The sequence below is a fragment of the Brienomyrus brachyistius genome, chromosome 16 (assembly GCF_023856365.1).
Source record: "Brienomyrus brachyistius isolate T26 chromosome 16, BBRACH_0.4, whole genome shotgun sequence".
NCBI lineage: Eukaryota > Metazoa > Chordata > Actinopteri > Osteoglossiformes > Mormyridae > Brienomyrus > Brienomyrus brachyistius.
The window spans coordinates 23,536,827-23,563,158 of record NC_064548.1 but is presented as its reverse complement, the minus strand read 5'-3'; the positions used below and the strand labels follow the sequence as shown (position 1 = coordinate 23,563,158).

The 26,332-nt window shown below is 47.5% G+C and overlaps 1 protein-coding gene across 5 annotated transcripts in view; it reads left to right on the top strand.

Annotated features, from left to right (window-relative positions):
• LOC125710259 (kalirin-like) overlaps positions 1-26,332 on the top strand; it is a 143,655-nt gene that overhangs the window by 103,460 nt on the left and 13,863 nt on the right. For 3 of the 5 annotated variants that reach the window (XM_048979810.1, XM_048979814.1, XM_048979812.1), the window contains 11 exons: positions 2,760-3,006; positions 19,161-19,396; positions 21,250-21,390; positions 21,894-21,989; positions 22,181-22,293; positions 22,801-22,867; positions 23,282-23,385; positions 23,468-23,537; positions 25,192-25,278; positions 25,496-25,588; positions 25,698-25,748. In XM_048979810.1, coding sequence (XP_048835767.1) covers positions 2,760-3,006; positions 19,161-19,396; positions 21,250-21,390; positions 21,894-21,989; positions 22,181-22,293; positions 22,801-22,867; positions 23,282-23,385; positions 23,468-23,537; positions 25,192-25,278; positions 25,496-25,588; positions 25,698-25,748 — 1,305 coding nt within the window. Of the gene's footprint in view, positions 1-2,759; positions 3,007-10,620; positions 10,849-19,160; positions 19,397-21,249; positions 21,391-21,893; positions 21,990-22,180; positions 22,294-22,800; positions 22,868-23,281; positions 23,386-23,467; positions 23,538-25,191; positions 25,279-25,495; positions 25,589-25,697; positions 25,749-26,332 lie in introns of those variants that run through there. The other 2 variants (XM_048979815.1, XM_048979811.1) reach the window with 2 other exon arrangements.

Below are 26,332 nucleotides of genomic sequence, written 5' to 3'. Positions count from 1 at the left end.
CACTTCTGTTCTTTCCCTCCGTTTGTCCTCCACACCGTGCATCTCCTGCTTGTTTGTGCAGAACTAATGTTACCTTATTCCTGAGTGATCAAGTAGCTCAGTCGCCTGTCTGTCCATGTTGGGGTGGGCTGTCCTGTATGGCATCCGTGCTGCTGTGTCGGTCTTCCTGTGAGCCCACGTGTCTCATAAGAACTAACAACCTAGGTGATGTTTCGGCTCCGCCTCAGGAGCCAGACAGGCCTGGTATAGTGGTGGGGGGCGGGGTGATGGGAAAGGTGACTGGGGTCTGCATCTGCCTTGCAGGTGTCAAATTATGCCTCTGGATTGGTGAGGGAAAACTCGGCCAAACAGCCCGAGAAGAGGACTTGAGAAGACAGGGGGAAAAGCTTTTCATCAGTTTTTAGCTGACAAGGCACTGTGCAATTGATTAAAAAAGCATTCTCTGTGATTATCTGGAAATGCGTTTGAAGTGAAGTTTCCTCTCTTGAGCCCGTTGATATAATTTACTGCGTCTTGCTGTGCCCACCCCTAATACAGACAGTGTGTGAAATGCAGGACTTTTACAGGAAGAGACGGCAGTATGTTCACACACACACACACACACACACACACACATGCAAGTTTCTGTTCAGCGTCTCTGCCCTTTGAACCTGGTGCAATGCAGGTAATTGAGGAGTTCAAGTACTATCTGATCCTATTAAGGGCATTAAGAAGCAAAAGTATGCTAAGGAGGGACACTCTATACCATAATGTTCAGGTTCAAATGGGTGGAGCATTCTAGAACAAAGCAGGAATTGAAAAGAAGTAAGACTTTCAATGGGAGGTGCAGCATCTCTTCAGTGGCCAACAGAAAGCACCATCCAGGAGAATAGCCGGGGAGGGATTGGTTTTCAGGTGTCAGAGGGAGCCCCCCCCCCCCTTTGAAGATCCTATTCTAATCATTGTATTGTCTGGGAGGAACTGGAAAGAGAGGTCTTGCTATAGGCTCGGTCTCGGGGGTGATGTGGACTGGACCGGAGGGCTGTGGTCATACCTAGAGAGAATTCTTACTGAACACATTGGTTCTGTAACTGAGCTCTGAAAACAGCATATTTACAAACACTATAATCCTGGGGGGCTTTAAAGAGGACAGACGTGGCTCTCTGTTCTTACGGGGGGGAGATAAGTCAACCTACTGTAACAGTCAGCCAGCGGGGATCACATATCATGTACCTATGGTGCCTTCGCAGAATTAGGAGCGTTTATATCTGAATCCCAGGGTGTACATTGTACACCCCCCCCACAGGATCTCAGGTGTGAATTACTGTTTGAACAGTAATGGTTTCTGGCCTGCTGCCGGTGGGGGTCAGGGATTGGTGTGGCTGCTGTGATTTATCAGCAGGGCCGCTGGGCTCCTGCGCAGCTGGGTGTGATGGTGACAACATGACGTTTCAGCCGGTGAGGAACCTGAAATGCAGAGTCATTCTGCCTCCTCCACCCTCACCTTGGGGGGGGCGGGGGGTCAGCATTAACCTGAATGTGGCCTAATTAGCTCCCAATAACTGTTTGGCGGCATCTGTTGGGGCCTATAATCTTAATCTGTTGATTTTAGGCTTTAAAGGCCTGTCAATCTTGGCTGTTTTGTAAGCAAATTTATCATGAAAACATGGTGCTACATCTATTCTAAGAGGAATGGATGCTTTGCTGCATTCGTTCTTAGCATTAATGTGTGTGTGTGTGTGTGTGCGTGCGTGTGTGTGTGTATTGTAGTACTCATTTGTGCCAGCACTGTTGGGTGCCGAAGGAAGCCGAATCCTGTTTCTGAAGGACAGTGGGTGGATGACTCCTTTCCATATGATCTGATCATGTGACTTGGGGGTCTTTAAAGAGCTGGCTTTCTGCTGAGGAACATCTGCGTGATGTTCTTATCAACATATAAGCTGTGCTTTATCAGCTTCTCGGGCTAGTTAAGGCATCGTAGGCGAGTGCTAGGGGGGTGTGTGTGTGTGTGTGTGTGTGTGTGCGTGCATGCGTGCGCATGTGTACTTTCACCCTCTCAATTGTGTGAGATAAGTGTCACAAATGCTTGGTCATACTAGAGTGTTGCCGTATCCCATACTTACTACGCAATGCTAAAAAAAAATTTTTATTTTGTATCTGTATTAACTGAAATGTAACAAATAATTTTCTAACACAGTAAAATGATGGTCCTTTGTAAAAAAAAAAAAAAACTCTTTAGATGACTATAAGTTAAAGCAATAAAATGCCTTTTCTTGTTTATTTACAACTGTTGAGAGGGCTGGGAGGTATGACTCATGCCGGGCTTTTGGAATTGTGCTAAATCTTATGCCAAACCTCGCAAAAACTTTCTAGCTTTCCATGCTGCAGTTAAGCCTAAAAGTAGGTAGGGAGATGAAGGGAGCCCTCGGGGTCCTCGGGGTCCTGCCGCGTTCGCAGTGTTGATGCCCGCGGGGCTTACAGAACAGGCTGTGAGGTCACGACTTGGCAGCGGCTGCACTGACTGAAGATCACCTGGAGACTTTCGCTTTCTGTATGGTGGGAGACTCGTCCCCAGGGTGTGGAGCCCATGGATCATGAAACACAGCTGTTAGAGGCCAGCGGATCACCTTCTCCTTAGCTGATGGGTGTGGCACACTTTTGGTTGTTTTTAGTCTTAACTCTCTCTCTTCTTCTCCTCCCTTCTTACCCTTCTCTCACCCCCTTTTCCCTCTTGTCTTATCTCCTATACCCCATTTTCCTGCCCCCCCCCTTCCCCCCAGCTCTCTGGTGGCTGTGAGCACACCGTCATCCTGCAGGACTTCAGCGCCGGCGGTGTCGGGGAGCTCAGCGTCCAGACGGGTCAGACGGTGGAGCTACTGGAGAGGTCCAGTGATCGACCCGGCTGGTGCCTGGTGCGGACCACAGACCGCAATCCCCCCCTGGAGGGCCTGGTGCCCACCAGCAGCCTGTGCATCTCCCACTCGCGCAGCAGTGTGGAGATGGACTGCTTCTTCCCTTCAGGGAGAGGTAGGGCTCCATGTGGTGACCAGTCGGAGAGAGGTGGGCGGGACAAGTGGGCTGAAAGGAAAGCCATTAGTCAGTCGTTTTAATCGACACCCCTGAAAAGGTTTTAGGCTTTTAGCTGCAGGTCTCAGCATTTTGTTTGCCTCTTATTGATGCTTCTGTCGTGTGTTGTTAAGCAGAAGGAGATATTGACACAGATTGAAGTATAAATGTGTAATTAGTCGAGAAATTAGTCCCTTTTGCGTCATATCTTGTATTTGTAGATCTGTAATCACTGAAGATTTTTATGGTCTGCGTAGCTGTGTTTTCGACACATTGAAAGGGAACCCAAAAATCCCCTTTTTATTTTCATGGAAGAGAAGCGCTGACGCTGAAGACCCTGTGATTTTTCCATATGTCTCCTCTAATTATCGAATCAGCGCACTGAACGTGATAAATGTTTTCCTCAAGTGAAAACAGGCACCACGTATAAAAATACCACCGTTTCACCGTGACCTTGGAGGAAGCGCAAACAGTGCATAGAGTGCACTAATTAGGCGGTATATGTGTTTAGTGCCCTTGGTGTAAAGCTTTAACAAACAAACAGTTTCTATCATTGTTATTATGTGAAATAATGAATGTCAGTCCGATACTCGTGAGAATATTTAAATCCTTTCTGCCGTGTCCCATTTAATATAATTGGGGGAAAATTGCATGAGTGTGTTTTTCAGCAAATCCTAAGAATTTCAATTTGCAGTTTCAGAGACGGTGAGACAGAGTGGGTAGTGAAATGTGTTGATTTACCTGCTTTTCTATGGCTTTGTGGAGTATCTTTGGAGTATCTTTGGAGTATTCATCAGAAGCCCTTTTGGCGATTATTACTGCAGTATTGGGCAGGGCTGGACTGGGACAAAAAAAGGGCCCTGGCATTTTCGCTTAGACCGGCCCACCACAATCGGTCGGACACAACCAAGAAGTACACCATCATTGCGGTCCCTGTAGATATGCATATCTACTGTTCCATTCCCAAAAATTGACTATACATAAGGACAGAGAGAAATGATTGAATAATTAAATAGCATCATCTAAGTTTTTCTAGAGAAGGGCTGTCGACGGCCGTTATGTGTTTTAAAGGGTTACCATTAGAATAGTCAGCAGAAGTTGCAATTGAATGTTAACTCTGCTAACCTAGCTACAAAAACAATGCAAAATAGCTTATGCTGTGTAATTTGACATTAGCTGACCGAGTCGCTAGTGCAGTAACAGACTGATAATATGACAGACTTTATAATAGTGACAACGATTAGTTTGTTTTATTATAATTAGGGGTGGGCATGGATTATTTTTTTTATCTAGATTAATTTAGAAATTAATCATTTGAATTCTGCCAAAGACATTCAGAATATCTGTGCTACCTAAATAATGATTAAAAGTAACTAGTGTTTCAGGGGGTCGTTAGAGAATGTTTTGTTTCACAGACGTACTTGGTGATTTTAATCCCCTCCGAATCTGCTATGTCTGTGTTTTTCTCTCACAACCTCTGTGATAATTTCCGAATGCGATGTCTTTGATATACTTTTTCATTCTTTCATCATAGCTTGCATAGTATAAGACCCACCTCCCAACTTTGTGAATAGATTAACGGCAATATTTTTTTTATCGCGCAATAAGAGTCTCGCATTAACACAGCACGTTAACGCCGATAACGGCCCACCATTATAATATTCATTAATTTAGGTAAATCATCATCTTCCTTGTGGCCCAGCCAGGCCCACACACGCTATCCTGCTGCATCCGCCCTGTTTAACACTCCCTCCCTGTAAAATCATGTAGCTGCCATGCTTACCGTTTCAACTACACTCTCCTCCTGCTCACTCTGTCTCTGTCCCTCCTTGACTTTACTGTCAGACACCTGCTCCTCTGCCTGGGTGCCGCCATGACTAGTCACCTCTCCTCCATGTGCTATGTTCACCTGTTTAGTGTCGTCGGGTAATGTTACTGTTGGCTTGGAAACCGAAGCTACAGCACTAAACATGTCGGTTATTTTTGCACATGTTGAGGCATCAACCTCTAGATTTTTTTTTTTGGCCCGCAACTTCTCTGCACCCCCCTTGCGCTTTTGCTTCTCCATCCTAAATCCACTGACTTCTGGTTCTGAGCCACTGACTGCATCTGACACAAGAAACAGAGGGGGAGGGTGGAGCCTGTTAAGAGATGATTAGGCCAGCCCAGTGTCAGTATAGAAAATGAACCAATGGGCCGATGTCCCTGCTTTATGGGCCGGTCGTTGGCCAATAAAAAAAAATAAAAAATTCATATTATATCGACCAGCCCCCAAGTGCGTCGGCCCACCGGGCATTTGCCCGGTATGCCAGATTACCAGTCCAGCCCTGGTATTGGGTAAAGTCACAGAAGCTTTTCAGGTCGCCTTGGTATTTTTTAAAATTTCAATAAATCCCCAGATTTACTTGGGGATCAATTTTTTGATGCCACTGGGTGTTTTCTACATTATCATTTTCATGTGGACTGTTACTAGACCTTTCAGAGACTTTTTGTTCTTTACATTAAAATTCCACACTAGATCTGACTTCATGCTTTGCACTATTTTGTATTTAACACCAGGTTTTAGACTGGAATGTGTTTTCTTGTACCATTTGCCTGCAGAATTACTCTGTATGTGTCCAGTTCAATTACAACGTGCTTTCAGGTCTCTGCTTGGGGATTATCGGACAGTTCACTGCTCCATTGCAGTGGTGGCAAGGTGTTCGGAAATGTTTGGTCTGTATTCAACCTCTCATCTAACCAAAGCACCTTTCTCTGAGTGACTCCAGTGCTCTGAAATGCCTTTTCTTCGCTTTCCCGGTCTGTCCTTTGCAGTGGCTTTATCCCTGAGAGCACCAATAAGGAGTGTGTACTAGAGAGATACACTTCTTTCACAGAAAGGACAAATAGCCGGTCAGTTTGGCTGAATAATTGAGATTTCCCCCAGAAAATAATTGTAATACACTATAATGAATTGTTGAATCTTCCTCACGAGTTTCTTTTCGCTCGGGCCGTGCTCCTTTTCCTGAGGCTCGGCAAATGGCATGCAGAATCTTTGGCATCCTCTAGAGGGCGACATTGCAGCAACATGAACGTTCATAATCCTTAGTCTTCCTGTGTTTGACTGTGGAAGTACATTTTACATTTCGTTTGTTTATCAGATGCCGTTATCCAAAGTGACATGCACATATTTGAGAATGAGGGGTTAACCCCAACCCTGCAGTAATTGGGGATTAATGGCCTTGCTCAAGGGTTCGAGGGTGAAATCACTCTTTTGAGATTTCAGCTGACGACCTTTCAGTAATAAGCACAGCAGCCTAACCTGCTGAGCTACAGGAGACCTTCCAGTACATAACCAAAAGAAAAAAAATGAATTTCTGTAAAAGAAATGAATAAGATGATTTTTATTAGAACTGCTTCTTGTGTGGTGTGTTGTTCAAATGCATTCTGTAAAAAGGAGCTTCTGAACCAGCTTTGTTTCATGGATCACTGGAGCCACAAGGCTGCAAGAACAAACAGTGGTTCCAGTCCCCACAAGGTGATGGTTACAGGCACGACGGTAGGGTTCTCATTTGCCCTAAAACCTTTCAAAAACATCCCTGCTTCCAACTAGCCAATGATTGGATGATGCACAGCAACTTGGAAGACCATGGAGAGACGTTTTCCTTTGGGACCATTTCAGAGAGACCGCGGCCAATCATGATCCATTCAGGTGGCAGGGATCCAGTCCTGTTCTCAGTGACATTACAAGCATGTTTCGGGAACAGCGGTGAGCTTTTCTCTTAAACTATTTAATTTGGAACCACGGTCAGGGAACCACCCTTGGGAGTGGCAGGTCCAAGACCTTCATGTATAAATATGCAGAATAACAACTAAAATAAGGGAATAGACCAGCTCTTCATCACTCGTGTCTTTAAATCTTGAACGTTTATATTTCGCCCCTTTATGCCCCAGGAAATTAATAAGGGAGTATGTCCCTTCATGGTCCAACAGCAGTTCCTCTCCTATGACCCGCCCTCTTGTAACATTTCACATTCCTAATCTTCTGCGTCAAATGCAGCCAGTCTGTCGCAATAGCTGATTAAATGCTGTCAGTCACACTGGCCAGCTGGGGCGCGGTTATCCGCGATGGTGACGTTTTCCCACCATCTCCCTGCGTGACGCGTTCAGATGGTGCCTGATCACACCTGCTGCGTAACGGCAGAAGTGCGTTAGCCGGCGACGGTTTCCTCCACTGGCACTATCTTCTTCCTCTTTGCAGTTTCCTATTCCAAAAATAGCAGCGTGCCAGTTGTCAATGACTCTTTGTTGGGGGGACACCGGGTCTGACCGGCTGTGCTAAGAGCGGCCGATGGCCAGAGCTTCGTTTTCCATGTTTTTTTCATGCTGGTCTTGGAATCGCCTGTATTTCCTCATGCAGAAGCAGGTTCTTGCATGGAAAAATTCTCGTTTGTGGCCACAAGGTCATTCCTGCTGATTGAAGTCCTGTATTAACTTCTGACATATAATTTGCTGTAATGTTGCAGTCTGAACAAAGGTCTGCATTGTTGGTCCCCCCCCCCCCCCCCGTCATTATAAACATCTAGCCGTTTTTGCATTGCAGTTCATATCATACTCACCAAAGTTATAGCACAAATCCTCTCTAAAAAGCAATTCATCTCATCTTTTCATAGTTGTACTTCATGCTCCTCAACATGATTAATGCTGATTTAAGGCCAATTGTTTTTCTCTACCCTCCTCCGCCCTCCCCAACTTTGTAAGGGTGAGGATTTGTGTTCACCTCAGTACCCAGGGCTTGCGTATAGGGCTCCACATTACGGTAGAACCACGTCCATTTCACTTTTTCTTTGAGAAGGTGGTTATGCAAATTCGTTGGACATTGGTCCCTGAATGTCAGATCGGGCTCGTTTGCATAGAGTCTGGACGTTCCCAAGTCGCGACGCAAAGGAAAACATGCGGATGACCTTGTAGCGGTATGGAAATGTGGAGACATTTACCTGTACAGTAGAGGCTCTGAGGGAGGCTGTGTGTCAGCGTGTTTGCGTGTGTATATGCCAGTGTATATCCCGAGCAGGAGCATTGGGGGGGGAGACGATCTGCGACATTGTGACCTCTCCTCTCCTGTAGGTTTTCTTATCAAGAAAGAAGATACAGTATCTTTTGTGTGTTGAATGAATAAAATTGTCAGTGCATTTTGCGGTTTTGGTATGTATATAAATGAAATTATCAGCCCGGGATGGGAGTTCCCACAAAGCAGCATTTCTCAGTTACCTTTGGTGAGCTTCTAACTTAACTCTTATTGGACAATCATAACTTTAGATAAGGAGCGTTCCTATTGGACAATCATGACGTCTAGCTTAAGTTAGCCCAACTGAGAGATCCAATTTTGTGGAGCCCCACCCCCCCCCCCCCCCCCCAGGAGTATTTTGACAGAGCAGTACTAGTAAGTCATCCGGTTGGGTTGGTTATGATGGAACAGACTAAAGTTTCCTAAATCAGTCTAAAAGACGGATCATGGCCTCCATGTCTTAACTTTTTGACAGCCTAGCAGGGTCTTATCCAGTGAGTGAAATAACTATATGTTCATGACCCGTGGTGAAGTAGATGGCGAAGTCATTGTACTGAGTAAGGACTCCAGTAGGGTGCGACAGTCTTGTTCCTGTCCCGCTCGAAAAGGTGCATCGCTTTGGAGCTGGAGGGCACCCAGAGATCGAGCATCCAGGTATCTCTGATGGTCTCTCTGCATCCAGGTATCTCTGATGGTCTCTCTGCATCCAGGTATCTCTGATGGTCTCTCTGCATCCAGGTATCTCTGATGGTCTCTCTGCATCCAGGTATCTCTGATGGTCTCTCTGCATCCAGGTATCTCTGATGGTCTCTCCGCATCCAGGCATTGCTGTCTTCAGATTGCAGATGGTGCACGCTTATTCCTTTAGTGGCCAGCTTATGAGGGGCGCTGTGCTTGAAGAGCACCTGCCGCCCTGTGAGTGGTTGTGTAGAACCCGAATGCAGGCCCTCAAAATTAAGCCTGATTTGCCAAATTAAGTCAATTCCATGGCGTTTCCAGCTTCAGCTCTGGAAAAATTGAGATCTCTCTCTCTCTCTCATTATTATTATTATTTATTTTTATTTTTTTTTTATCTGTATTTTTAGGTCTTGATTTAAGCCAAGCTACACTGAGCAGCAGGTTGTTTCCAGGTTCAAAATTTCTAAGACGGCAGTATATAAGAACAAAGTGAAGCAGGAGACACTGGCAATGACCAAAAACCAGCCAGGAAGTGGGCAGAAGCAACTTTCTAATGGCAGAGAGACGTAACCTTCAAAAAGAATGGGATACATTAAGTGCAGGTGTGAAGAGCACTGCTAGGATAGTATGTATCAGGCTCCTACAAGCAGGACTGAAGCCCCATACAAGCAAGGAAGAAGCTCTTCATTAATGAGAAACAGGGAAGAATATACATATTATTCACAGATGCATCACCCCAAAATTGAAATGAGTGGTTTGCCTGTGGTCTCTTCTTCCAAGGCTGTATATGTGAGCAGATAAATAAGTAAATAAAACTGGAAGGAGAATGAAGATGAATGTCTGTCAAAACCTGATTTTGGGAGATCACTGACCTGCATATTGTTTTGGCAAATGACAGAACTTCATTTGTATGTTATATAATATTCAAATGGGAGCCTGGTCACTGCATAGCGCTACACAGCCACGCCATCAGCGTTGGAGGCCCCCTTTCCATTTTGTATTTTTCATTTTTTTTGGCCGCTGCAGTTTGCCCGCAGTCCAAAGATAATTAGCGTCTCTAAATTAGCTGTAGTGTATGAGTATGAATATGTGTGAGTGGCCTGTGATGGACTGGCTTGTCATCCTGGGAATGTCCCAACCTTGTGCCCTGTACTGCCGGGGATGAGCTCCAGCCCCCATGTAACCCGGAAGCAAGGATAATATTTAAGCGGATGTTCGTTCATTAATGTTTGATCGGTCAAGGCCGGTGGTCAGCCAGTTGGTGGACTCTGGTCCACGTCTAGACTGAAATACAATTCAGACCAAACGATGGATTGAAATGTTTGTCGGGATTCCCCACAATTGACAAACTTTGTTGTGGGGGGACTCCCCGCCCTGGTTGACAATTTTTTTTTTTTCCAGGTGTTCTTGGCTGGTGGAATTTGGCTCTTGGGGGGGGAAACGACTGGGGGCTCTTGGTCAGACCTGGCATGATCACTGATCAGCCTTCACTGACGGTTTCATCCCTTTTGTTTCGTCGTGACAGATGCCTGTTCTGCTAGGGAAAAACTAGGCAAAGCTTCAGGGATTTGTTTTGAGAGGTTTCGCGTGGATATTTACCGGGAGTGGTTTATATTGTAATAGTTGCTCTGGGTGTTCTCCCACCTGATTGGCTGCTGAGCCTCACTGGAGCCTTTGTTTAAATGGGTGTAACTTGAGACGCTCTAAGTGCATGTGTGTCAGCGTGCGGCTTTTTTTTTTTTTTTTTTCCCTGTTTCTTTTCCTCTTGCACATTCACACGGGTTGGTGAGCTGCACGCTGTGTGACCTGCCCCTTCTGGTGGTACCTCCCACTACCCTCCTCCAGAATATCAGGCACAGCAGAGAGCAGGCACTGGACGCCGGCACTGTAGTGCTGCTTGTGGATGTCACTGCTCGTGTGGCGCTCCATCTCTTGTGGCTAAGCCCCCCTACACCACCCTCCTCTTACCATGAGATCGTAACTGGGCAGGATGAAAGGCGGAATGAGCTGCTGTTCTTGCCACTGGTGCTTTGGCTGGACCCTGGCGCACTGCTGCTGCTGCTGCCCTGCCATTATCGGTGCGTAACTTGTTTCCATTGCTGTTAGATTCCTCCAACTGGGACAGGGTACCCAAGTTCTGCAATTGGTGAGAGTTGCCCTTTTTTGGGCCATGGAGCTCATGTTCCGGAATGGATTCGAGATGCATTTGATTGGGGCTCGGATCTCGGGTGTTGGAATGTGTGTGAGCTGTGCTTGATTGGGGCTCGGATCTCGGGTGTTGGAATGTGTGTGAGCTGTGCTTGATTGGGGCTCGGACCTCTGGTGTTGGAATGTGTGTGAGCTGTGCTTGATTGGGGCTCGGATCTCGGGTGTTGGAATGTGTGTGAGCTGTGCTTGATTGGGGCTCGGATCTCGGGTGTTGGAATGTGTGTGAGCTGTGCTTGATTGGGGCTCGGATCTCGGGTGTTGGAATGTGTGTGAGCTGTGCTTGATTGGGGCTCGGATCTCGGGTGTTGGAATGTGTGTGAGCTGTGCTTGATTGGGGCTCGGATCTCGGGTGTTTGGAATGTGTGTGAGCTGTGCTTGATTGGGGCTCGGATCTCGGGTGTTGGAATGTGTGTGTGAGCTGTGCTTGATTGGGGCTCGGATCTCGGGTGTTGGAATGTGTGTGTGAGCTGTGCTTGATCGGGGCTCGGATCTCGGGTGTTGGAATGTGTGTGTGAGCTGTGCTTGATCGGGGCTCGGATCTCGGGTGGTGGAATGTGTGTGTGTGAGCTGTGCTTGATTGGGGCTCGGATCTCGGGTGTTGGAATGTGTGTGTGTGAGCTGTGCTTGATTGGGGCTCGGATCTCGGGTGTTGGAATGTGTGTGTGTGAGCTGTGCTTGATTGGGGCTCGGATCTCGGGTGTTGGAATGTGTGTGAGCTGTGCTTGATTGGGGCTCGGATCTCGGGTGTTGGAATGTGTGTGAGCTGTGCTTGATTGGGGCTCGGATCTCGGGTGTTGGAATGTGTGTGCACAATTCCATGACTTGACCGTTCTCATTCAGTGAATGAAGGTTATGGACATTGTATGTTTTTTGCCATGTGCTTTAAGTCCCTGCTTGCACTGCAGGGATTGTTTGTTTATTATTTATTATTGTTATTTATTATTGCATATACCTTCAGTCTCAGGGAGTGTGTATATATGCATATATATTAAATATTAGAAAGATACTTATAGCAACTTTTGTGATTTGGGATTTCATCTCTTCAGTCTCTTTGGTTTCCAACTGATGCTTGACAGTCGAGCTGCACTCTGTAGTTCATCTGCACAGACTTCCTGAGACTTAGCCGGGTGGCTCTGTCATGTCGATGAAGGCTACAGTGTTCTACTCTCTGTCCGGTTTGCTGTCTGTCGCGAGTGGCGCAGGAAGACTCTGTGGTGACGAGTAACTCGCCATGCCAGGCACAGCTACGCGATCGAGCCCGGTGCCACAATGCCAGTGAAGAGAATGAGGATGGCATCTTCATTGTCAAATGACACCTGGATGTGTGCGGTCTAGGTTCCAGACAACAGCTTCATGCAAAACAGTTTGGTGTTCAACTCAAATTTGCCTCTGTTTTGATGACTAACATGGAAAGTAGCTGCTGTTGTCATGTGTTGAGGTATTTGCGTGATAACAGTATTCCTCGATTCGTTCTTCTTTGAAATGGAGGTGGGCCACGTGTTTCTTTTGCAAGATGTTATTTTATAAAGGCTGTTATTGACGATGAGAGAGAAACCCAAGATATACATTTAACTGTGAGGACGTAAATGTCCTGCAGACCTATGGCATGTCCCGTTTGGGACTGACTTGGACTTGCTTTGTCATTTGTCACATAGGGTTCCCTTCACATTTTCTGGCTAAACTGAAAGTTAGACTTTTATACGCAGAACAGCGGTCCCCTTAATCTGTTCAGCTGCTGCTGCTGCTGTTCAGTGTTGGCAGAAACGGGAAATGGGAATCCACTGGGTTGGGTGTGAAGGATTATAAAACTTGGAGTAGCCATGCAAAAGTCAGGAAATAGTGGGTGGAACTGAGCTGTAATCTTGGGAGCAGAGCGGTGTGTCATAGGCTGGTGCCGCCCAGTGGGAAGGTGTGGGGACGATGGACAGACTGGTCAGTCAGGTTTCCATACGGTACGATGCCATCTATCACACGTCAGCTCCTGCAGCCAGGACCTGTCCCACTCCTTGGTCTCCTGCTGTGGGAGAGGTCGCTGGCTCAGGGCTCCTCGTCGCCTGGGACTTGTGTTAGTAGCTAAACAGGAGAGAGAGCTTGTGCGAGTGAACTAGGAACTAGGAAGGTCATGATGTTATGATAAACGAACCCCCCCCCCCCCCGATACTCCACACCCGTGTTTGTGCATAATTACATCTTGCATAAACAATGTGAAGAAACCAACAACCTGTAATTATGCCATTTATGTTGTAATGAGTAGCCTTTTTGGCTTTAAATATCACGCGTTTCGAAAGGAAATCGCTCCAACTGCAATTTGGCTTCTGTATAAATCTCTTGGTTTTTGCTTCCCCCTGTGTACCATACAGAACATTAATTGTGAAGAGAATCCAGTTAGTGTTTGTTTTTATTTTTATTTTTTTATTTTTTTACATTTCGTCGAACATCCCAGGCTGTGTGGAATGTTCTGGAATGTTGGTAGGAGAGCATGGGCTAAGACCAGAGTCTCTTGGGGAAGTTGTCTGGCCTTCCTGTGGAGATCGTCATGTCAACCAAATAGTCACTGTGCAATGTATATGTTGTATTTCTGTCTGAAAGGGTTAGGGTTTGGGTCAGTCATGGTGCGTTTGCCTGCAGTAGGTAGCATCCAAGGTTACTGTACAAATGCTTATTCTGTCTCTCTTGCTTTTTGTCTTGGTGTTTTGTGTTCGTGCTCTGATTTTTGGTTGCAGACGTCCAGTGCTGTGTGACCTGCAGAGTTGCTTGGACCTTACGGCGACAAATGCAAATTACTGTGGACAAACAAAAATACGCTAATAAAAAGGCAGTAATCTGAACAGAAATTGTCATTCTGCAATTTCCGATTTTTATCAAAAGCAGAAGCCAAACGCAATCATTGCGGAGGAGAATAGAAGCTTTAAATGTGCTCAAGGTCACTGATGAAACATCCCATCTGACACGCACAGTTAGCAGATAACATTATCAGTCAGCTGGGGGAAAAGTGCTCAAAGCTGTCGTCTGCTTGAAATAGCGAAGCCCGGGTGTCAGTAAACAAAATGCTCCTGATAAAGAGCTTTTAATTTCTGTGGCAGGTCCATGTAGTTTAGAATATGTTACTGTTTGCCGATAATTACGCCAGGAATAGCTACCTAGTCTACATCTAGCATGGTCGCCTGCTTCCTAAGACTTAAGGTGGCGCGATGTGTTCTTCTTCAGGGAGGGGAATTAGTATCCTTCGCGCCTTTGTGTTGACTGTTCCCTAGAATACTCATCGCTCTGGTACTGTAGGACGTATTCCAAATTCTCTTCCGTTGAGAGCATGGTCCCAGCTTGTTTTGTGACTTGTGTGGCTGATTTTGATTTGCGTTAAATAGATCCATCCTCCCAGAATCCCATTTCAACATCTTTTCCATTCTAACATGGGAATAAGGAAGTGACCTTTAGTCCTGCTTTTAATGCTGTGTTTGGCCAGTTTATCCACACTCTCCTGAATGCTTCTTTTGAAGTTGGTAGATGTTTCTCCTTTTCAATGTGGCCCTATTTCCTTTAAACAAGGACATTTTTCGGAAAGGCAGATCATTTTCTCCTTGCAAAATGAAAAGACGTGATTTTGATCATCTGTTTTTAGGTGTTTGTGTTTAGTGAAAACAACTCGCATATTGTGTGTGGATCTTTGTGCACGTCTGCTCAGCGTGGGCTTTCTGTGTCTCAGCAGGGAGATGGAGCTAGTGGGACACTTCTGTCCCTCGCCGTTTCCATGCTGAGCGAGTGTAACTGGACGGGGCCACATGGCCAGCAGGTGGTGTAGTGGTCAAGGAACAACAGACGAAATATCTGCAAGTTGATATTTTTTTGGAGAAGTGCTTTTCCTAACCCTCTGCAAAGTGTAAAACTGTAAGGTATAAATTTGTTTTGGATCAGAGCTTCACTGTAAATCCGACACAGAATCCAGATGGAAAATCCGATCTGTGATGGCGGGGAGCATGGAATGACCCGTTTCTAATGCGCTACAGACAGTACTTGTGTGCTGTCGTCAGTCGGAGGACAATGTGAGGCTTCCATGATGCAGTCCTCCAAGCCCCACCTCCCGGTCACAGGGACCCTGACGCAGGGCAGCTGTCAGCCATTACTTGCAGTGTTTCGTCCCTCTGTGGATCTGACGGGGCTTGGCGGCGAGCGGACGTGACCCGATTCTCCCTGAAGCCAGAAAGGAACATTGTGGGCTCTGAGAGGAGGGAAGCGGTGGCCCTACCCTACCTCCCCCCCCACAAGCTGCATGTAGGAGACAGCAAAAGGGTGCTATTCACAGCATCAATGCAGCATTTCACTGGTTAGTTGCACAGTGTTTGCGGCTCAGCTCGCCTGTCCCTTGGAGCGGCGGACAGTGACTCTGCTCTCTCTCCATCGCATCTCGTTGTACGGCTGCCTGGTCCACAGAGCCATTCTCGGGGGCACTGTTGTACAGCACAAGGTCATCCATTCAGCCGCATAATTCCTAGCAGAAAGAACTAGGAAGCTTAACTCATGGCTGTGCAGCTGTGGTCTGGCCTGAATTAGCCAGCCCCCCTTTCCCTACAGGACTGGTTACCTAAACAGGCAATTTTATACTTCATGTGCCTGGACATCTGCTCCAAGTTCAAGGGCTTTTTGCTTTGCTGTTTCTTACTCTACTGTTTTTAACCACCTTTTAATTCTTAATCCACCACAGCCACCCCTCCCCAGCCCAGGTCAGTGATCTCTGCCCATTTCCTCTCACCAGACACTTATGGCCAAATAGTGTATATGAGCACCTCTGTAAATTTAGAAGAATTGCCAAATTATGCCCCAGCCATTGTTGACAGACATATATAATTAAGCACACAGTCACACAATGTCTTACAACAAACATTATCAGGTAAATGAGTGCTTGTACAGAAGAGGTAAGTGACCTTCCTCTCGGCACCATCACAGGATGCCAACTTTACAACACGATGGTTCACACCGTATTTCTGCCCTGCTGGAGCAGACAATCATAGTAATTGTGAAGATCAGAGCGTCAGGGAGCAAATTCAGCTGTGAAGTGGTCGGCATCACAAATTCACAGAAGGACCTGACAAGGCAACATCAATACCCACCCTAAATGGCCACAAAGCCCCCCAGCAATGTTCTGACACCTAATGGAAAGCCTCCCCAGAAGAGTAGTGGACTGACTAACATGATATCAATACCCTTGATCTTTGTACAAGCTGGTGGCTGCAGACTCTTGGTCATGTAGCATGAGATGGACTGAAAGCAGAACTGAAGATCTGCTCAGTTTTTGTCTTTTAACCTACAGCAGCCTTGCTCACGTGTCCTGCAGCATAGGATTCCCAGTGCAAGAAGTTCATCATAATACCTAAAGAACAGACTTCGTTCGCTACCCATACTGGTTGCTGTCCACCCTGTCAGAAGCAGAGCCCGGCAGTTGCTGGGGAATGCGGTTTTGCTTCGGGTTTTATCTGCAGGCGGCACACGGAGCTGGCCAGCCTGCACCGCTTCCTGTGTGGTGACTCTCCTTTCTCATGCTTCGTTCAACGGGCATGTTATGTTATGAGTACAGTTCGGGAAGAACTCCGTTACCCAGGAGGCAACGGGGTAAGGAGAATGGGTAAGGAATGCAGCACTGATGGCGGTACTAAAAATGTACAAAAATTAAAGTGCATAAAAAAAGAGTTTACACGCCTCGTCTGCTGATTATAAAAATAAGCAAGACAACACAGGGCAGACTTACGGAAACATGGCACGCCGAGTCCTGCTCATCACAGGACGGCGTCGCCCCCTTAGCGGCCCCATCGCTCGGGTGGTTTATAGGTGATCCGATTAACACAGTCCAGTAACACAGTAACTTGGAGTGTCTGCAATCCAGATTCTTGACCGATTTTTTTCGGTTTTGTGCAGTTTTAAGGTTCCCGCCTCTTGGTTGCATTTTTGCTATCTGGGGCTCCTCTGTCTGGAATTTCAGCATGGTGTTGTATGTATTTTATTATTCATCATTAGCCCTATGACATCATTCCGGCGCACCTGTGTCTGGTTGGGGTTATGTGGAGAGAGAGGGTGGGGCTCTGATCAGTGCAGAGTGTGTAAATGATTCCAGCTGAAGCGTCTGGCTGTTTGTTTAAAAAAAACACGTATGTGCGTGTCTGTGTTTGTGTCTGTGTTTGTGTCTGTGTTTCTGTGGCCATGCAGAGTCCTGTCCAGAGCACTGTGGCTTGTTGATGTGCTTTCAGCTGCCTCTTCTGGTACCGTTAGGCTATAAGTAAAGGCTTTGGGTAATGGAGGTCTCTGTGTATCATGGGAGTAGGCCAGCCGTTTGGCTGTTAAGGAGGAGGGCCATTGGCCCGCTGTGGTCCGGCCGCCACGCCATTGGCCTGCTGTGGTCCGGCCGCCACGCCATTGGCCCGCTGTGGTCCGGCCGCCACGCCATTGGCCCGCTGTGGTCCGGCCGCCACGCTATTGGCCCGCTGTGGTCCTGCTGCCACGCCATTGGCCCGCTGTGGTCCGGCCGCCACGCCATTGGCCCGCTGTGGTCCGGCCGCCACGCCATTGGCCCGCTGTGGTCCGGCCGCCACGCCATTGGCCCGCTGTGGTCCGGCCGCCACGCCATTGGCCTGCGTCAGTAACGTGTATGCACATGATAAGCCGCATGTCGTCAGTTAGTGAACCCGAGAGTTCCCTAGTTGTAGGAGAAGGATCGTCACGCTGTGTTCCGGGCTGAAGTAATGAAGTCCATCTGCATGCCGATCCTCCCTATGCATGGGGGCTGCATGTCTGTACCTCGCGGCAGCAGCTATGCTGCCCAGCGTGTGTGCATTGAGTTTGTTCCAGTCATTAGACTACGCCGTCCTAATGATGTGTGTTTGGTAGCCGGTTTTGTTGCAGGAACGGTGTTTTGAGTTACATGAACACCACGGTTCCACTAGCATTTCTGGGCCTGACTTGCTCCGGGCCCTTAGAATAGATGGAACAAAGCCTGCCTGTTTAGCGTTGTCAGGGGCATAGCTGACAAAGGCGGGGGGGTACACAAGGAGCCGCGGGCACATCTGGGGGCTTTCAGACTCAGTCACCAGTCATGTCCTTGAGACCTGCACTGGGCAGGATGCTGAGCATAACTGTGTGATGCAGCGATGGGAGAAAGGAGGAGGACTGCCTGAAAGAGAGAAGGGGTATCGGGCTGCACCAGCGTATGGGCCTGGGCTTCTGGGTCACGTTTTCTGGCCTCGATTGTTTCGGTCTGGTGCTAAAACACAGATGAAGTGAAGGAATGCTCTCTCCCTCCTTTTCAGCACTCTTGTTTTCTAATGACTCACAAACGCACTTTCTTATGATGTCAAACAGGAAGCAATTTCCCAACAGGTAAATGGTTCATAACCATATGGGGCAGGGTTGTTGTCGAACTAGTCAGGAAGAGAGGAGATGATTTTTTTGCAGAGAATACGTCTGATGATGTTGCTGTTGGGGGGGGGGGGGTGAAGCCCCCCCTCGCTGCAGGGATGCGCTCTTCACCCAGCCCTCATGTGACTGGCTGACTGCGAGGACAAGCGTGTCATTCATGACTCATGGCGCTGCCTGCCCATGGAATCGGGGGGAGGGGAAATCGTACGCAGTCATGTGCTCCGTGACAGGAACCAGGTGGCAGGATAAGGTTCTACTGCTGAGCTCTGCAGCTTCCAGACTGAATAAAGAGAACCACAGAGCTTGTTGTCATCCCTTAATTGTTATGGCTTAAGTGGGAGTGCAAGCATGCAGTCGCAGGGACAAGATTTCGGCCTGTTTTGCTTCTGGTGCTTATCAGGCTCTCTGCTGTTCGCTGGCTCTTCGCATGCTGAGTACAGACTCAGTCTTGGTGTGGTTCTCTTTCTGCACCCTAAACTGGGATGGTGACCTTCACCTGTGCCTTAAAAGCCCAGAGGGGGGTAGGGGGGTGGTTTGCAGGGTTCACACCTGCATTTAACAGGGCTGGGATTCAGCAGGAACATGAAATAAAGGTTGCAAAACAATGGCGTTTTTAAATATACATGCATGTGACGTATTAAAATCCAGCTTTACACTGGATGCAGTGCGTCACATCCGGATGCAGTGCGTCACATCCGGATGCAGTGCGTCTCATCCGGATGCAGTGCGTCTCATCCGGATGCACGGCCTAAAGCAGCCATCCCCGTTTGTGCTCTTTCAGAGAACTCGGAGGCCAAGACAGACTCGGTGGCCACGCTACAGCCGCAGGCCTCTGTCAGCTCCATCCAGACCGGCTCGCCGGGCTCCAAGCGGCCCAGCAACACACTGAAGAAGTGGCTGACCAGCCCCGTGCGGCGCCTCAGTCACGGCAAGGCCGACAGCGCCGTCAAGAAAGTCCCCGGCAAGCCCAAGAAGCGGGAAAAGCCCAAGTTTGAGCAGGACGAGAGTGCCGACGAGGTAACCGGGGCTGCGGCCCTCCTCCCCCCGCATGTGCTCCATGGGCTGATTTCTGTCCCATGTTTGAGGCTTCTGGTTGGGGGTTTATGTGTCTTCTATGCCAATCATCTGTCCCCTTGTCCTAAAGATGGCTGATTCCAGTTCTCTGTAGGTATGTCTCATCGCTAAACAAATTCTAACTAAAAATAAGTTTGTGTGCGTTCGTGTGACCAGAAGCCGCCGATTTTGGTTTGGCCAACTTCTATAGAACCTCGTTTGCATGGAGCAGAATATAGTAAATGAGGAAGCTGGATCGCTGGAAGGTAGCAGGCATTGCTGGGTCGTACCACTTGTTCCCCAAAAGGTCATCCTTGCCCTGGTTTTGTCCACCTATCTTGTACTGCCCCCCCTTAGCTGACTCAAACCAATGGTACTCTGTGCTTCAGCTACACAGCACTTATTTATAATGTCCATTTATCTGTCCACTGAGCAGATAACACGGAGCTCTAATGAAACGTTTTCGTGATGAGCCTATGGAGTTGTCGGGCGGGTCACCTGACCTCAGGCAGGACGCGTCATGACAGAGTTGGACGTGTCCTTGTTTATGTGGGCTAGCCCCTTGCCTCTGGGTGGGGTTGCGTGTGCCTGTCAGCTGAGTTGCACACATCCTGTCCATTGTACAGGTGCCCCCTGGAGGCCTGGGTGTCTTCGCACATAAGGGATGGCTCTCTATACGCAGTGACACAGGACCTGCCTTTTGGTGAATCTTGTGATTTTTTTTTAAGGCATTTATATGGAAATTGCTTTTCTGTAGCAATTTAGGTTCTGCTTGTAAATGACCGTAAACTTAGACGTTCTTATTTGAGAATCATTATGCCTTTTTATTTGCAACTGCATTTTCTGTGGTCACTCTATGAAAAGTATTTCTAGTGTGGTATCATTGTGATACCATCTGTAACTGGGGTGAAAGCCTTGTCTTCAGAATGTTTCCATTCCTGCTTTTAATACATGTGATTTACCACACAAAGATGCCGCTTTAAGGCATTTTTGCATTTCAAATTTCAGCAGCAGTGCAATGCATCTTTTTTTTTCATAATATACTTGGCAGATGTATATATGCAAAAGCGAGAAAGTCGGACAGCCAGTCCCTATAGGAGCCGAGTGTTAAGGGGCTTGCAAATCACTCGGCTGGGCCCAGGATTTGAACCGATGACCTTCGGATCATAAGTCTGCTGTCCTTAACTTCGTGTATCGCATCACTGTTTTGCAGACGGCACACAGTTATACCTTCCACTCATGCTGGGTGGAAATGGTGACCTTCCACCATACCTGCTGTGTGAGGGATGTGCAGTGCTGGATGCCAAACAATTTCCTTAGACTAAACCAAGACGGTTTGATTTTATTACACAGCACTTTTTTGGACACTTGTCTTGCAGGTGCAGGATAATTAAAGGTGCCTTGACTTGACTTGACTTCCCCACTGAGCAGCACATCGCCCCCTAGCAGTGTGTGTCCCTCTTTGCATTTCTGTTGGCACCTGAGCAGCTCCAGGCTGAGCTCGTACAGCTGTTCCGCGGCACAGCCACCCAGCTCCCTGCTCCTTTAAGCAGGCATCCCCTTTGATGGCAAACCGATCCCCTTTTCTGGCTCTTCTCGGTCTTAGATGTCAGTGGTTTCCATCGTTGCTTTGCATGAAATGAATGGCTGCTCCACAGTGGCATCTGGTCTTTCTGGAAATGCTCTGCTGGGGATTCAATGGGACAAAAGATGGCCTGTCTTGTGGGGCAGAGTTAGAGGATGGTCGGGGGGGGGGCGTCACGGTGCCCCCTGACCCCCCCCTCCCCCCCCAACCCTGTGCCTCTGGTCTCTTGCAGAGGGCCAGGAAGGAGGGCACACTGCCCAAATCAGCGTCCGGCATGCAGAGCGGAGGGGAGGAGGAGCTGGAAGACGAGGCGCACACCCCCCTGCCGCCCCCCATGGAGATCATCAAGGATCCCTCGTCCCAGGAGGAGAAGGTACCGTCCCTTTAGGGTCCTGCGCCGCTGCCGCTTCCTCTAGCTTTTTTGTTCCAGTTTGTGCTGAGCTTATCCTAGCAGGTCAAGCCGCACAGTGACTGGATAATTCTGCCCGCTGGGGGATTTCCTGCGGGCACTAGTCCTCACAGAGCAGGGGTGGGGTGCGCTTACACACTTTCTCCTGCTGCTGTTATCTATATGCATTTATCTGCTGGTGCTGCCGTCTTGCAACCGTGCGAATGAGTGAGGTCCACGACGCAGTGACGCCCGGACCTGCTGCTGGGTTGCCTGGCTGCTTCCTTCTGCCGCATCATTCCGATGCTCTGCTCCCCCCCCCACACCCCCCCCATACTAACAGCTGACCCCCAGGCCTGTCTGACACTCCACACCTATCCCCCCCAACTCTGCCCACATCTAACAGCAGCTCGTTTCTCTCCCCCATCCCCCTGGCCGGCACGCCTGCCCACCCGCCTGCCTCTCTCTTGCCAACCTGCTGCGCGCAGTCCGCCGCTTTGCTTGCTGCGCGCCAAAGTTCCGTCGAGATCCCCAGTGCGGCCGAGCTGGTCAGCGCCATAGAAAGGCTGGTCCAGACCAAGACGGTGAGTTTGGCTTGGCGGCGAATCCTCCCGTTCATACTTATAGGGAAATGAAGCCTCGCTTTCTTAGAGTCCTGCTTCAACACGCAATGCTGTCATCCTGCTCTTGTTCTTAATTAAAAGCTGCGTCGCAATCCTAGTTTAAATCCTAAACCGGTTTGTCTGAAACTGATCGGACGGTTTCCCTCCCGCAGAGCCTGGAGCCGTACCCGCGGCTTTGCGCGCTGACTGCGCCCGCCGAGCAGCCCACCATGGCGCCCAAGAACCCAGAGGCAGAGCAGCGGGCCAAGGCTCTGCGTGGCCGCATGTAAGGGCCGCCGTGGCCCCGCCCCTGTGCCCCCCAGGGCCCGTCTCTCTTCATCATGAACATAGTCCTTAGCATTTAATAGCATTGACACAGATTTTGAAATACAGCATTAAAACACACACACACACACACACACTTCTTAGTCACACACACCTTCTCCCTGTATCATTTCCATTTCTTTATCCTCAAGGTTTTATTTTCATTGTTTAATCCCATTTTGAGGATCTTTCCTGATCTTTCTTACCAAGAGAAATCAACATGTCTCAGGATGGCATCACATCATGCCTCCAACCAGATTTTGATCATATGTGAGGATGTTTAATAATGCCTCATCCACAAAAATGAGAAGCTGGACAGACGCACACCGTGGGTGTTTGCACAGCTAGCTGACGGCTTTCGATGACGAGCTGATTTCCGTTAACCACCGCATCGCCCTCTGCTGGCCATTTTGTCATTGCTGTTCCTTCGACTGGCTCTCGTGATGCTTAAAGCTTTGCCCATCTGCAGGTTCGTGCTTAACGAGCTGATACAGACAGAGAAAGATTACGTGAGGGACCTGGGCATCGTGGTAGAGGTGAGTCACGTGAGCTGGTTGCATTTTATGTTGGTAATGAATTATTCCGACCCACCGCCCTGACTAGTGCCGTGGGTCGCCGTTATATCCCTACCAGACACTGTCCTTGTAAAAGCCTGTTTGTATCAAACATCTGTGTTGTATGAGCCATCTACAGATACCCTGAGCCTTATCTGAATGCATTTCCCTCGTGTGGGTTGGTCTATGCGTGCGTTAGCATGCACCAGTGCTTCTAAACGTAAGAAAAGTAAACATAAGACTGTAAAACATCAATTGTGCTGTCAATTTAAAGATTAAAAAAATCGTATATCCACTGAAGCCAAAATAATTAAATATATTTAAATATTCATTAAATGTATTAAGTCAGCTTTCGTGATGAGCAGAGTTGTTGATGTTTGCGTTGGGATGTCTTAGGGGTTCATGAAGAGAATAGAGGAGAAAGGCATCCCCGAAGACATGAAAGGAAAAGACAAGATAGTCTTTGGCAACATCCATCAGATCTCCGACTGGCACAGGGAGTACGTCAGCAGTGCAGAGTTCTGCATTTTGTAGCCCATACTGTTTAGGCCTCGAATAATTGTTTCATTTCTTTCCTTGCAGTTTTTTCCTGGGTGAACTGGAGAAGTGTCTTCAAGACCATGACCGCCTTGCAGAGCTTTTCATAAAACACGTATGTAGGAGCATGCGCCACACGCCCGCCATTTTTATGTCGTTTACGTTTGATTAGAGCATTTGTAGGCCTCCTGTTCCAAATACCTCTCTGATGCAATGCGTGAGCATGCTGTCTGCCTCCTAATTCTGCAAGAACCTGCCGGATCCCAGGCCAGCTTCCACTCTGTGGTCCATTCCAGCAGCAAATGTTAATGTGCCACAGCTAGGCTTCGACCCAGACACTCCGTGAAACGCCTCTTATATTGGTCCCAGTTTGACTGTGAAACTTCTGTTAGCTAATACACGTAGCAGACGCCTTATCAGAAATCTGTGTGTTTTACTTTTCCAAAGGGGGATGGGTAACCAAAGGCTTGGCTGCACCGTGTCTCTTGGTGCGGGCTTTTGTTTCCCCACTGAGAAAAGGCACTTAACCTGCAGTTCTTCCGTAAAAATATCCAAGTGCGTGCATGGGCGGGCTGCCAGGGTCATGTGCTGCCAGGGTCATGTGCCAGGTAAACAAGCCCCATCCAATTACGCCGCTGCCTGGTGACGACTGACGAGAAGCATTGATGCCATTTCCTTTGTCTTGGTGTCTGTAGCAACGGGCTACTGGGTCAGATCCGATCCATTTTCTCAACTGCAGGTCGTGGCTTCTTGAAATTTGCTCTTTTTATTTTATTTGCTCTTTAAGTTGTTTTACGGCCCTATAAATTACTCCTGCATTAGACGTGTCAGTGATTAGCTGGAGACGTTCTCCTGCAGCGTATCAGAATGCTAATAAGGCCCTGCTTATCATATATATATGATTAGCATGTATATGTACTGTATGTAGATGCATGTATTTACTGTGTATATAATCTCCCGACCTGGAACTGGAGCAATCGGACGTCTAGCACAAATTCTGTAATTGCCGTTAAAAACTTAACATAAACTGTCAGTCCTGGATGCACAGAAGTACCGTACACATACTGGCTGGGCGCCAGGTCAATGTGGTGGGCGTGACAATGTCAAGTGGACTCAACTCAAATAAACAGTGGTGTGTTATCTTCAGATCACCTTCAGATCTCACACCTCTACTCTCTTCTCATTTAATGAAAATATGCCAAGCTGAATGGGATGAAAATATTAATGACAAAAAAAGTTAACTTTTAAAACTCATCGGGAGCAGGTCGTCTATGCAAGGCGTTGTTGTTGGACCATAGAGTCTGACTCATGTCTGTACTTACAGGAGAAGATCCACCTGTATGTCCTGCATGAAAAACTCCTTTAACTGTTACATTTATTGTATTATTGTTCTTTTTTAACTCCCTTAGGTGGAGTTACCAATTTTACTGACACTTTTAAAGAGGTTTTTAGTAAAGTTTTTGGATTTGTTTTAAAAGCTATTCCCCTATTTAGCTTGTTTTAACTGTCCGTAGCATTTTATACTTATTTATGAAGTTTTTACCTTTTCGGTTATTCAGTTTGTTTTAATGCCAAAATACTCTCACCCGGAATGTAGCCTTAGTTGCCGGCATGGCGTCAACATAGCTAACTGATCTGCCATTGCAGTATAAGCATTTATTTTTATGTCCCTGTTAGCGGAACAAAGCAAGCTCTAACCATATGCCTGTCATATCTGAGTCCTCAGCCAAGGACGACGGTGATGTGCTTTGTATGTTGTCACGTTCCAGGAGCGGCGATTGCACATGTACGTGGTGTACTGCCAGAACAAACCCACCTCCGAGTTCATTGTGGCTGAATACGATGCGTACTTTGAGGTAAACAGCTTTTTTTTTGTTGTTTTTCCTTCTGCTGGTTCAGGGGTTGACCCTGACCCCATGCTGGATAAGAATCTGTGAAGAACAGCTTAGTAATCACTGAATTCAAATGGGCAGTGGGTCTCGTCCCTTTCGTTCCCACATCGTTCTAATGCCTTTAATCTGGAATTGCCAGATCAGTACGCAAAAACAGCCCATTTGTGTTTTCTGTTCACAGGAGGTACAGCAAGAAATAAACTCAAGGCTGACCATCAGTGATTATCTCATAAAGCCCATCCAGAGAATCACCAAGTATCAGCTTCTGCTCAAGGTAGAATGCGCTATATTTGGAAAACTGAGTGTTGTCGCCCCCTGGGGGCTGCATGTGGCGATACAGTGACTGGGAGTGACAGCTAAAGCAAGGCTTGTTTGATCTGTAGGATTTCCTGAAGTACACTTCGAAGGCAGGCATGGACTGCCAAGACATTGAGGTAGGAAACAGAGCTTGCTGTGTTCTGTTGGGTACAGGTGCTCCCAACTTTTACGGTGGTTTGACCAGGATATTTCCACTTTACGATGATGCGTTCAGCAGTCCACTTTGACTTTTGCTCTGCTCCCATGCTAGCAATATGGCGTACGATACTTTCTATCGATGCTGGGCTATGGCAGCATCCACGCAGCAACACAAAGTCAAAGTGGACTGCTGAACGCATCATCGTAAAGTGGAAATATCCTGGTCAAACCACCGTAAAAGTTGCGAGCGTAAACTTCTCGTACGGTATTTATCAACATATTGTACAGTGTTGCTTTTTTTCCCCCTGCGTTTAACCAAAAACAAAATTAGTAATCATTTATTTACTTTTCAATTACTAGTATTTAGTTAGTTTATTCACTTTAGTTTATTCACTTTTTTAATTCAGTGATAGTACTTATCAATTTATCGTATTCAATATGATATTTTACACTTATGGTAGGTTTATCGTACTGTAAGTCAAGAGTTACCGGTGCAGTTAAGTTGAAATGAGACGAGATGGATTTGCGGTGGTATGAAATATATAATACTAAATATAAAATA